General features: G+C 59.0%; 1 protein-coding gene across 3 annotated transcripts; it reads left to right on the top strand.

Annotated features, from left to right (window-relative positions):
- The first annotated feature begins 7,603 nt into the window (after positions 1-7,603).
- Positions 7,604-12,510, top strand: GNB2 (G protein subunit beta 2). 3 transcript variants are annotated; one of them, XM_070064442.2, is made up of 11 exons: positions 7,604-7,706; positions 9,466-9,508; positions 9,856-10,001; positions 10,232-10,270; positions 10,376-10,482; positions 10,750-10,813; positions 10,905-11,067; positions 11,158-11,224; positions 11,460-11,661; positions 11,744-11,960; positions 12,032-12,510. In XM_070064442.2, exons 3-11 carry the CDS (start codon positions 9,945-9,947, stop codon positions 12,136-12,138), a joined length of 1,023 nt encoding a protein of 340 aa, XP_069920543.1. In that variant the 5' UTR covers positions 7,604-7,706; positions 9,466-9,508; positions 9,856-9,944; the 3' UTR covers positions 12,139-12,510. The 3 variants fall into 3 exon arrangements, with proteins under 3 accessions (XP_069920543.1, XP_089177162.1, XP_089177161.1); XM_089321036.1 differs by lacking the exon at positions 9,466-9,508 and having other exon boundaries at positions 7,604-9,100; XM_089321035.1 differs by lacking the exon at positions 9,466-9,508.
- The last annotated feature ends 226 nt before the right edge of the window (positions 12,511-12,736 follow it).

Below are 12,736 nucleotides of genomic sequence, written 5' to 3' on the forward strand. Positions count from 1 at the left end.
GTCTCAGAGTCAGGAACTTTCCCAGTCAGAAGAAACCTTACCAGTCACGAGTCCAAGCCCTGCGTTTTGCAGGGGTTGCCCCACATGGAGGCAGGGTGCTGTCTTGGCCACATAGCCCAGCGGGGGCGGAGCTGGGGGTGGAGCCACATCTCTTCTCAGCCAGTGAGATGTGACCTCTGTGTTCCCTCCAAGCTCTGCTGTCCCTGACCATAGGCTGCTGATATCCAGTCCCATGCCAGAATCAAGGACCTGGATTCTGTAAGCACTGGGCCCTAAGAATGTCCCTAGGTTTCTTTTTTTTTTTTTTTTTAAGATTATTTATTTATTTGACAGGTAGAGTTACAGACAGTGAGAGGGAGAGACAGAGAGAAAGGTCTTCCTTCCGTTGGTTCACCCCCCAAATGGCCACTACAGCTGGAGCTATGCCGATCCGAAGCCAGGAGCCAGGTGCTTCCTCCTGGTCTCCCATGCGGGTGCAGGGCCCAAGGACTTGGGCCATCCTCCACTGCTTTCCCAGGCCACAGCAGAGAGCTGGACTGGAAGAGGAGCAGCCGGGACTAGAACCCAGTGTACCATATTCTGGTGCTGCAGGCGGAGGATTAGCCAAATGAGCCACGGCGCCGGCCCCTCTTTTTTTTTTTAAAGCCTGTCTATTATTGTGCATAAGTTAGAAGCTTGCTGTCTATCTGGTTATAAGTGAATTTTTCTTTCACAATTGGAAGAAAAGCGACTAGACCTGGTTCACTCCAAGGCAACTGTGGCCAGTTTTCCTGTCTCATGAGATCTGACGTAAGGTTCTACTGTGTTATAGAAGTGGTTAAGGTGAAATAATTGATGCATTTCATATGTCTATCCATTCATTTAGCAAACGTCTTTACTGTCCACAGTGTGCAAGCAGTGTGTGTGGGGTGCGTTGAGATAGATAAGAGATATCCCTGCTCATAAGGAGTCTGGTATAGTGGGGAGAGCTGAGACAATGCCTGAAGATGGCTGACATGGAGGCCCAGTGGAGACAGGGGCTGCTCATCTCTGTGAGTCCAGGAAGGAGCCTAGAAGTGGAGTCGAGCTGAATGTGGAAGGTAAACAGGGCACAGGGTGGGAAAGGCCTTCCATGCGGCGAGCAGCGCGTGCACAGGCCTAGAGGCACGAACACTTCAGAATGTGTGGGAATCATTAGGAGCTTGGTCTAGGAGGAGGGTCAGATATGAGCTGATGGCAGAGGTCAGTGTCGGGGGGGCTAAGAGTAGAAAACAAATCAAAAGAGACCAGTGCTGTGGCATGGTGGGTAAAGCCGCACCTGCAGTGCTGGCATCCCATGTGGGCACCAGTTCGAGTCCCAGCTGGTCCATTTCCAATCCAGCTCCCTGCTGGTGCACCTGGGAAAGCAACAGAAGATGGCCCAAGGGCCTGGGCCCCTGCACTCATGCGGGGGACCTAGAGGAAGCTCCTGACTCCTGGCTTTGGATTGGCCCAGCTCCAGCCATTGTGGCCATCTGGGGAGTGAACCTGTGAATGGAAGCTCGCTCTCTCTCTCTCTCTCTCTCTCTCTCTCCATCTGTCTGTAACTCTGCCTTTCATATAAATAAATAAACCTTTTTTAAAAAAATACAAATCAAAGACCAACTGGTCCACACCAGCAACTCGATTTACTTTAAAAGATTTATTAATTTATTTCAGAGGCTTAGTTACAGAGAGAGAGGGGGTTTCTCCATCTGCTGGTTCCGTCCCCAGATGGCTACAATAGCTGGACCTGCCAGGAACCAGCAGCTTCTTCCAGGTCTCCCACATGGGTGCAAGGGCCCAAGCACTTGGGCCATCGTCTACTGCTTTCCCAGGCCACCAGCAGGGAGCTGGATTGGAAGAGGAGCAGCCGGGACTTGAACCAGTGCCCACAAGGGATGCTGACACCACAGGTGATGTTTAACCTACTATACCACAGCACTGGCTCCTCCAACTCCGTTTCTATTTAGCAACATACAGAGCATTTTCTGTGTCCCGGGCGTTGCTGTAAGTGTTCTAAACATTGCCATTTAGTCCCTTTAACAAGCAGATTATTAGCCTATTTTGCAGGAGAAACAAAGAGCCAGGTTGAGTGACTTGCCCCGGACAGCTCAGCTGCTCAGTGACAGAGCTGAGGTTTCAACTGAGGCCTGTGAAAAGTGCCAGCCAAGGGCAGATGTTGTCACACTTTTACTCATTCTACACATGTTCTCTAGGTGCCTTGCAGGGACTGAGAATAAAATGGCTCATAGAACTTGATGGGACACTCACAGACTTTAATATCTATCCAGGAAGATGGATGATTAAACAATTAATTCAGTAAAGTCCTCTGGAGGTTCTCACATTCCATGGCCACATTTAGGCTGGCCAGACCAGAGCACTTAGTATTGGTGCTGAAGATGCCAGAGTGAGACCTGGGCCCCTCTGACCCCCACACCTTGCTCCTTGCTGACTGAGCTTCAGCCAGCCTTCCACTAGATATACCAAGTGCTTGGCTTCACAGGGAGCCCCTGGCCCACGGCAGGTGGCAAATGCCCAGAAACACACAATCCAGTAAAGACTGCCATAGGAACGCGGCCAGCACTGCAGTGAGGCACAATGTCATCCGAGAGGCAATATTTCAGCGGAGCCCCAGAACATGACCTGAATTTTTCTGGTGGAGAAGGAAATGGAGTTGAGTGGGGGGTGGGAGGCATGCTGAGTCAAGGGGACAAGACAAGGCCTGGGTGTCATGCAAACAGGGCTTGGTCCTACTCTTGGAAACAGTGGGGAGCTGCACATGTGCTGTGTGGTTTTCAACAGCAAAGGTATACGATGCAATTTGCATCTTAGGAAGATATCTCTGGCGGCTGTTTGGTAGGTTGATTAGAGATGGGCTATCCTCGAGGCCAAGAAATAGGCAAGGCCGACAGAACAGCAGCTGGCGCATGGCAGAAGGGGTGGAGTCCAGCAGTATCCAGGAGGCAGCACTGACAGCGAGTACCCACCAATGACACCGACTGACTGCTAGCCTTACCCCAGCACCCATCGCCTCTCTTCCATCGTTGACGTTTTTCGGGGTCCATAGCTGGAGACTACATATCCCAGCCTTCCTTACGTCTTGGCCAACTTCTGAGTGGAAGTCAGTGGCGTCCTTAACCAGGAAAGACCTTGTGTTGCTCTCCCTACCCCCTTCCCAAAGGTTGAGATTCAGCTTGGATCATGTTGGACACAGGGATGAAGGCCAGAAATGTCCACACTCCTGCGGTCTCTTCTAGGGTTTAAGTCACCGAATTTTTGGGCTTCTTTGTTACAGCAGCTTGGGCCATCTTTGGATTGTGAGTTGTGGGGCTGCTAACTGGGCTGAGAGATTTGGGGAAGGCGGAAGGGTGGGCAGGATAGGGCGTGGAGCTACGTGTCTGATGCAGTCTTGAATGTGCTGAGTGTGAGATGTCTGGAACAGCAGTGTATAGGGACTATTTTAGCAGCCCTTCTGGAAGGGGTACCCTAATCTGAAGCACGTGCTGATTTCCATGATATAAATACTCCCCCGCCATGGTTGATTTCAAGTTGTGACTATCAAAGTGACTTCACTGGGCAGGGAGCTGGGAAGAGAAGTGTCCACTGACAGTGGGCTCTTGTGAGCCGGTCTGAGCTGGCATGAGCTGACGCCAGCGCAACACTGCCCATCGGCACCCAAAAGGAGATTCTCGGTCTGCAGAGTTTGGTTGAAGATTCTCCTCACTCTTTTGGCTCTATTCCAAGCCAGATTTCTCTGCTGGGCCCCACACCTGACTTGGCAGCTGCCTTTTTTTTTTTTTTTTTTTTTTGACAGGCAGAGTTAGACAGTGAGAGAGAGAGACAGAAAGGTTTTCCTTCCATTGGTTCACCCCCCAAATGGCTGCCACGGCCAGCATGCTGCGCCGATCCGAAGCCAGGTGCTTCCTCCTGGTCTCCCATGCGGGTGCAGGGCCCAAGCACTTGGACCATCCTCCACTGCCTTCCCGGGCCACAGCAGAGAGCTGGACTGGAAGAGGAGCAGCCGGGACAGAATCCGGTGCCCCAACCGGGACTAGAACCCGGGGTGCTGGCGCCGCAGGCAGAGGATTAGCCTAGTGAGCCACTGCGCCGGCCGGCAGCTGCCTCTTGAACATTTCTCCTGGCACTTCAAGCCTAAAATCTCTAATCTAAACCCTCAATGTGTCCCCTTTTGGACAAATGCCAAGTGTATTGCGAGGAAGAGACAGTTGGGCTAGAGACAGAGGGTTGAAGGTCATGAGCCATTTGGAGGTCAAGTCACAGCAGTGGGTGGAGTTACCTAACAGAGTAGCAGCACCAGGGAGAAGAGAAGATGGAACTGAGGATCCTGGGAAAAACAACATTTGCACAGCGCCCTGATGAGAACAGGTCAGGGAGAAGACTGAGAAGGAACAGTTAGAGGAGGAAGGAAGTCGCAAGACCTGCCAGTGCCCGGTCCTCCACACGTGCTCCTGGGCTTCTCCCTTCTCACACTGGGCATGCGCTGATCAGCCCCTACCTGAGTCCCTTCTCTCTCTCTCTCTCTCTCTCTCTCTCTCTCTCTCTCTCTCTCTCGCCTCCTGGGCTTCCCACGACCCACTCCAGTGGTTGCCATCAAAACATCTGGATTCCACATTCTCTTCCCACTGCTGCGCCATCTTTCTCCACCCCCTCTGGGCTCCTTTTGTTGTCTGCACTGCCTCATTGCCCACTCACCCTCACCCCTGCAGGCAGACTCTCGCCTCCAGCATCCCCTGGCCAAAGTAGGCCATGGCAGCCACACCCCCCACCCTATGCACACTTCTCGGTCTTGCCAACACAGTCTGCCATTCCCCTCTTTTCTTTTGGGCTCCAGAACTCCACATTCTCCTCAGCTCTCTGGTCTCTGCTCTGGCAGCTTCTCCTCTGCCTGACCTCCAAACACTGGAGTTCTTCGTAGCTTGGTCTCAGGCCATCTTGTCCGTTCCCTGAGTCTCTTTATGACTTCATCTGCTTGGATGTGCTACTCACTCTCGCTTGCTCTCTTCCAACCCAGATCTCTCTGCTGAGCCCCAGACCTGCTTCTGTAGCTGCCTGCCAAGCATCTCCCCTGGCTCCTCTCACAGGCACCTCACCATCGCAACCATCCCAACCTTGCACTCTTGATCTTGCCCAGCAAATGTGTCCCCTCTGCACGGTCTGCTTTCAGAAGACAGCACCTCCAGGCCACCAGCGCTCCTGGTCGGTTTGGTGCCCTCTTCCACGTCTTCTCTGTAGACTGTCCTCTCCACGCAGACCCGGAGGATGCACCTGCTGTTCACGGCTGAACCCTCAGGGCCTTGGACAGCGCTTGATGCATCAGTGGGGCTCGGCAGACACCTGGTAGATAACTCACTGGATGGATTCAAAGAGAAGCACATCGAGTACAGAAACCAAAGGAGCCCTGTGGGGACTGGCATGATTGGGGTCTACTCTCCGTCTGCTGGGCTCCCAAGAGGCTTCAGGAACGTCGCTGAGCTCATCAATTCTGTTATCTGGAAGGTCCTTCCAAATGCTCGTGTTTAACGGACATGGATTATCTATTGTTAACATGTCACTGAATTGGCAGGTACACATCAAGGGGACTTGTATAGCTAAGAATATGACTTTTAAATTTATCTTTAAAAATTATGCTTTTGAAAAATTAATGTTTTTTTAAAGAATTAAAATGTACATTTACTTTGGTGCAAGAAAAAAAATCTAATCCATGCATATTTTTGGGTAATACCTCTTTTAAAAATATTTATTTATTTGAGAAGGAGAGGCAGACACACACACACGCACACACACACAGAGACAGAGAGAGAGAGAGGCCTTCCATCTGGTGGTTCACTTCCCAATTGGCTGCAATGACCGGAGCTGCACCGATCCAAAGCCAGGAGCCAGGAGCTTCTTCCAAGTCTCCCACGCGGCTGCAGGGGCCCAAGCACTTGGGCCATCCTCCACTGCTTTCCCAGGCCGTTGCAGAGAGCTGGATTGGAAGTGGAGCAGCCAGGACTTGAGCAGGTGCCCAGATGGGATGCTGACACTGCAGGCAGTGGCCTTACCCACTACACCATAGCGCCGGCCCCTGGGTAATACCTTTTTTTTTTTTTTTGACAGGCAGAGTGGACAGTGAGAGAGAGAGAGACAGAGAGAAAGGTCTTCCTTTGCCGTTGGTTCACCCTCCAATGGCTGCCGCGGCCGGCGCGCTGCGGCCGGCGCACCGTGCTGATCCAATGGCAGGAGCCAGGAGCCAGGTGCTTTTTCTGGTCTCCCATGGGGTGCAGGGCCCAAGCACCTGGGCCATCCTCCATTGCACTCCCTGGCCACAGCAGAGGGCTGGCCTGGAAGAGGGGCAACTGGGACAGAATCCGGCGCCCCGACCGGGACTAGAACCCGGTGTGCCGCGCCGCAAGGCGGAGGATTAGCCTAGTGAGCCGCGGCGCCGGCCCTGGGTAATACCTTTTAAAAACAATTTATTATTTATTTGACAGGCAGAGTGACAGAGAGAGAGGCATTGTCCATCTGCTGGTTCACTCCCCCAAATGAAGCCAGGAGCCTGGAACTCCATCGGGGTCTCCCACATGGGTGGCAGGTCTCCGGGTACTCCAGCTATCCTCTGCTGCTTTCCCAGGTGCATTAGCAGGGAGTAGGGTCAGCAGCACGGCAGCCAGGCCTGGGATGGCAGCGTTTCAGGCCGCCGCCTAACCCCCATGCACCACAATGCCAGCTCCTTATTTGTAATGCTTTTAACAGCGGCAAAATTTTAAAAATTTAATTCCTTTAAATTAGGAAGACTCAATGAAGGCTACAAGCTGACCCGAACCACTCTCAGAGGCTTGTGCTCACACCCTCACCCCTGCATCGCCACCGTCTGAGAGGCCAGTGCGATGCAATTGCCCGGTTAAGTCATCAAGTCTGCCCGGGTGCACATCTCAATGCTACAGCCCTAGGTAAAGGGGTAATGCTAGCAGCCGGCCTCATAGTACTGTTCTGAGACTTAAATAGCGCACGGATGGAGCTCAGCAGACAAGAGGCGTTACGGAGGCACGCAGCCCCCTGCGCAAGACCCCGACAGCGGCGTTCCCAGGCGACCGGGACTTGCAGAATCGCTGTCTTCCCTCTGGCCACCTCCAGGTGGGCCCCGTCCCAGGCCCGTCCGGGTCTCTCTAGCTCCACCCCCTCCGAGGAGGGGCGTGGCCTCACCAGGATGGGGGCGTGGCCATGCCGAGAACTAGGGCTTCGAGCGCCCCTTCCCAGTCTGGAACCGCCCAACCCAGGAGGGGCGGGAGGCCTGTCACGTGACCAGAGAGCGGCTTCACCCTCGCCCGTGCCGGTACCACCTCTGGCAGTCTCGGGGGGGGAGTGTGTTACCCCTTTTCTGCAAAAAAGTCCATTATTGTGGCCCGCTTTGCGTCGGAGTAGTAGAGCGTAAGCTATTTGGAGTAACTAAGTCCGTCTCTGTCCCTTACGTAGTGTTTTCTCTTGTAGATACCCCCCCACGGAACAGTTGGTCTCGCCCGGCCGGGCCCTGGGCGCGGCGGCGAGGGCCGCGTCACTGGCGGGCGGGATCCCTCCGCTCTGGGGAGAGCGGCGCTGGACGGTTGAGTTGGGGTGACTGAGGAAATCCATCCGCGTCGTCGCCGCCGCCGCCGCCGCCGCCTCCGCCGCGGAGGAAGCGACCCCTTCGCAGAGGCCCACCGCCACAGGTACCTCCGCTGACAAAAGGAGTCCTCATCCCCCCCAGCCCCAAATTCCCACAGGGGCACGTCCCTTCCTGCTGTCTCCCGGGTCTGGCCTCTCGGGAGCGGACGTAACTCCTCAGACCTCCCCTCCCCTCCCTTCCTCCGGCCTCGTCGCTCCCAAACCCGGAAGGGGAACTGGGGGACCCTCGTCCCCGGGAATGCATGCGTCCCTTGCACCATCAGTGGCCTTTTTTCCGACCCCAGACCCAGTCCCATCCCCGCCTTGCTTTTTGCTTCCTTATAAGTTGGGGGGGGGGTGAGGGGCTGGGCTAGATTCCGGGCTTCCCTCAGGCCCCCGTCCCGCCCCCTTTCCCCACTGCCCCTGCCCGCCTGCCCCCCGGGGTAGCGCCCGTGGGGTTCTCTCCCGCATTCGCCTTGCAAAACTCCAGAATTCTGGGCGAGGCGGGCCAGGCCGCGCGCGTCTCCACCCTACCCCGCTGGGGTTCTGTCGGCCGATTCTGACCCCACGACCCCGAAGCCCGAGACCCCGGCACGCGCCCCCGGGGGCCCTGTGCAAGACCGATCCCCGAGCCTTGTCCCCGGGCGACGACTCCCCAAGGACCCGGCTTGCTTTTGGGCAAAATGGAGGTCGGGAGGGCCCAGGCCCACGGCGCTTCGCAGCGCGGCCCCAGCCCGCGCCTTCCAGCCGCCAGAGCCGAGGACCCCCCTCCGTCCCCTCCCTGTCGCCTCGCTAGACCTGCGGAGGCGGTGACGCCCCCCGGCGGTGTTGGGGGCCCTGGGCTCTGTGTCCCCCGGCTCCGGGGGCTGCCGAGGGGGCGCTGGAGGGTGATGGGGACTGAGGGCTGGGAGGGTCGCCCCCGCCCCCAGCGGCTTCCTCCTGGCCTGGGCTTGGCAGCAGGGAGGAAGAGGCTTTGTCCGTGCCCGGTGTGGGTGTGGGTAGGGGGCTGTGCCCCCCACCTTTAGACAGCTGATCTTGGAGCGGGTGTGTGTGTGTTGGGGGGGGATATCCGTGGGGAAGAGGAACGCCCAGCGCCTGGGGGAAGTGGAAGCTGGGTGGGGGCGCCCGGGGCGGCAGAGTGCATGGCCGGATCACACAGGTGTCCGAGGGGGGCCCGACGCCGGGTCCGCGGGGCCGGCCTCCTGGGGTGCCGAGGGGGTTCCGGGCCGCGCCGCCTGGGGCTGCCCGCCGGCGCCTGGGAGAGAGCAGCTCGGCGCCTCGGGGCCGCGGGCCTCTCTTTGGAGCCCTAATTACTGGAGAGCGGCTCCCCCGGGCTTCCCGCGGGCGCGGCGCGGCGCGCCGGGCGGCCCCGGGGCCGGAGGGAACCGTGGCGTGGGGCTGCCAGCCCCACCCGCGGCGGACGGCTAATGGAGCGCAGCCGGCTCGGGGATTATCCGGGGTGAGCCGTCCCGAACCTATTAGGGCCCAATCGGCTTTTCCCAAATCCTGTAAACAGCCACCCCGGCCGGTTCTGCAGAGAGGCGGGAGGCTGGGTCGGGCGGGGGCGATGGGGCCGGGGGTGGGGTCACCCACCCTACAGGTCTCTGCCGTGGATGCGGTTGCCTTGGCAACGGGGCTCGGGTGGGGGCACTTCTCCAATGAGGTGCTCTCAGTCCGGGTGACGGTTGCCTAGGCAACCCCACGAACAGCCCAGCTTCCCCCTCTAGTCTCCCCCCCACCACTGTTGAAGCTGGGGGTGTGTGTGTGGAGGGTGTGCGGCGTGTGGGGGTGAATTTAAAGAGGCACCGCCCCTTTTAAAATTAGGTGCTTGGAGGGCGGTGCCTGTGCAGGCTGGGGCGGACGCCAGGTCTGTTTTCTAAGGGACTCTTTCCCCCCCCAACCTCCACACCCCCCCCCAGTTCCTGCCGCGGGTGTCCCGCCCGGGCCGCTGTCCGAGGGAGGGGTTTCCCCTGCGTTTCCTCTTGCACTTCCCGCTCCGTTTCCGGGGGGTGGGAGGAAGATTGGGGAAGTGGGTTAGTCCCCCCCGCAACGTCTGTCTTGTGCTGGGGACCCCGCTCCGGCTGGGGGGGGGAACGCGGCCGCCGCCCCTCCCCCTCCCGGTGCTTACCCCTTCCGGGCCGCCCTCCCACCCCGCCTTTCCCCCTTCTTCCTCGGCGGCGGCCTTGGAGCTGACGTCAGCCCTGCATCCCCCAGGCCTCGGGCCAGCGGCCAGGAGCTGCCTCCCCCAGCCCCCGTCCCGCGGCCCCCAGCCGCCCCCAACCCCGCCTCACGGGCCCGCCGCCATGAGTGAGCTGGAGCAACTGAGACAGGAGGCCGAGCAGCTCCGGAACCAGATCCGGGTGAGGGCCTGGCCGGCTGGGATGGGGAGGCTGAACAGGCAGGGTGGAGCGGCCTGTGGGTGCTGCTGCCAGTGCCTGGGGCGGGCTGGGGAGAGTTTCTGGGGCGGGGAGGGGTCCCCGATCGCTCAGTGTCACCTGCTCCCTCTTGCCTCCTGTTTTCTTTCCTCTTTTGCCTCGGCCCTCCCCCACTCCTCCTCTCATGCTGCTTTCTGGTTCTGCCCGTCTTGCAGGATGCGCGGAAAGCATGTGGGGACTCGACACTGACCCAGGTGAGGTGACTCTGGGGCTGGCTGGGGCCGGGGTGGGAGGTCCGAGGCCTGCTGCTCCGTGGGCTTCTGCCTGGGCCTCCCTGAGCCTGTCCCCTCCACCTGCAGATCACAGCTGGGCTGGACCCAGTGGGGAGAATCCAGATGAGGACACGGAGGACTCTCCGTGGACACCTGGCAAAAATCTATGCCATGCACTGGGGGACGGACTCAAGGTGTGTGTGTGTGTGGTCGGACTGCAGCTCTGGGCTGAGCCTGGTGCTCCAGGGCTCGGGGCGGGGGTATCTGTAGGGGTCAGCCCCGAAGGTCTGATGGGAGCAAGAGGGGGTGTATGGGAAAACCGTGGCGAACAGGGCCATAGGAACAGGGGCGTGCGGGCTTCTTGTCTCAGAAGGGACCCCCCCCCCCTTTCCATGGGAGGGCCAGGGTGAGGCTGTTCTCTCCAGAGGAGGGCTTCACACTCTGCCCTCTGCCCCCGCCAGGCTGCTGGTCAGCGCCTCCCAGGACGGGAAGCTCATCATCTGGGACAGCTACACCACCAACAAGGTAGAGGGAGCGGGAGCAGGGGTGGGGCTGGGCTGCAGGGCCTTGGCCTTGGCCTTGGCGGGTTCTGACGGGGCCCTGCCCCCCTCCTCAGGTCCACGCCATCCCGCTGCGCTCCTCCTGGGTCATGACCTGTGCCTACGCACCCTCAGGGAACTTTGTGGCCTGCGGGGGTCTGGACAACATCTGCTCCATCTATAGCCTCAAGACCCGAGAGGGCAACGTCAGGGTCAGCCGGGAGCTGCCTGGCCACACTGGTGAGAGGGGCCTGGCTGGGCACAGGCGCTGGGGGTGGGGGGTTGTACCGCGGTTCCTATTAAGACCTGGCTGACTGCCCTTCTCCCCAGGGTACCTGTCTTGCTGCCGATTCCTGGATGACAACCAAATCATCACCAGCTCTGGGGATACCACCTGGTGAGGCCCCGCCAGGGGGAGGCAGTCTGGGCCGAGCCACCTGTCCTGCCTTGGTGCCCACATCGGTGCTTGGCAGGCAGGTGCACCCTGGGCGAGTGAGGCTGTCCAAGCAACTAGCCCTGCCCCTGCTGGTGGGCCCCCCGGGTGCCAGCCCCCCACCAGAGGCTCCCAGGCCCTTCCACAGCTCTCTCGCAGGCACGAGTCTGATCCCTTTCTCCTCCTCTCCCCTCTCCAGTGCCCTGTGGGACATTGAGACAGGTCAGCAGACCGTGGGTTTCGCTGGACACAGTGGGGATGTGATGTCCCTGTCCCTGGCCCCCGATGGCCGCACCTTTGTGTCAGGCGCCTGCGACGCCTCCATCAAGCTGTGGGACGTGAGGGACTCCATGTGCCGACAGACCTTCATTGGCCACGAGTCTGACATCAACGCCGTGGCTGTAAGTCCTGGCCCCTCCCTCCCAGACCCTGGCCCCCCCACCCCACCGAGCCTCACACACATACCTGGCCTGTTGTCTACAGTTCTTCCCCAATGGCTATGCCTTCACCACGGGCTCCGACGATGCCACGTGCCGCCTTTTTGACCTGCGGGCCGACCAGGAGCTCCTCATGTATTCCCACGACAACATCATCTGTGGCATCACCTCCGTCGCCTTCTCACGCAGTGGCCGGCTGCTGCTCGCCGGCTACGATGACTTCAACTGCAACATCTGGGATGCTATGAAGGGTGACCGCGCAGGTGAGGCTGGGTGCTGAGGCCAGCTGCGCGGGGGGTCCCGGCTGCAGACCTGACGCCCCTCTCCTTCCCAGGTGTCCTTGCTGGCCACGACAACCGAGTGAGCTGCCTTGGGGTCACCGACGATGGCATGGCTGTGGCTACAGGCTCCTGGGACTCCTTCCTCAAAATCTGGAACTAACTGCCCCAACCCCAGCTGGGCCCAGGCCGGGAGGGGCCCTGCCCACGCCCACACTACAGGCCGGGAGCTCTGGGGCTGGGTACACGATGAGCCTCCCTCCCCGGGCCACGGGGCCTTGGGTCCCTGCTCCCTCACCCAGGTTTGGTTCCTCCCGGGGCCCCCCACTGCAGAGATAAAGATGGGGATGGAATGGGGGAGAGGAGGGGCAGAGAGCCCGCATCCTTTTGCTGCCCTGGGGTCAGGGCCTCACCCCTCTGGAGGGCCAGAGGCAGGGGGTGGAAACCCTAGGGGCTGGCTTTTTTAAAACTGGTTTTATTTTAATTTTTATTATATTTTCAGTTTTTCCATAAAGGAACCAATTCCAACTCTGTACATGTGTCTTCCTCATTTGTCTCTGCCACCTCCGGGCAGTCAGCTGGGGGTGCAGGGTCCAACAAGCAGCAGGCTCAGCAGGTAAACCTCACTCGTCCTCAGCACAGGCTAAGTCAGAGGTAAGGGAGGTTCTTTGGAAAGGCAGGCACATCCCGTTCACTGTTCCCTCCCAAGCGCCTGTTGTACACAGGGCTGGACTGAAGCCAGAACTCCATCCGGATCTCCC

The sequence above is a fragment of the Oryctolagus cuniculus genome, chromosome 19, assembly GCF_051225735.1.
Source record: "Oryctolagus cuniculus isolate XC-2025 breed Fujian yellow rabbit chromosome 19, ASM5122573v1, whole genome shotgun sequence".
Classification (NCBI taxonomy): Eukaryota; Metazoa; Chordata; class Mammalia; order Lagomorpha; family Leporidae; genus Oryctolagus; species Oryctolagus cuniculus.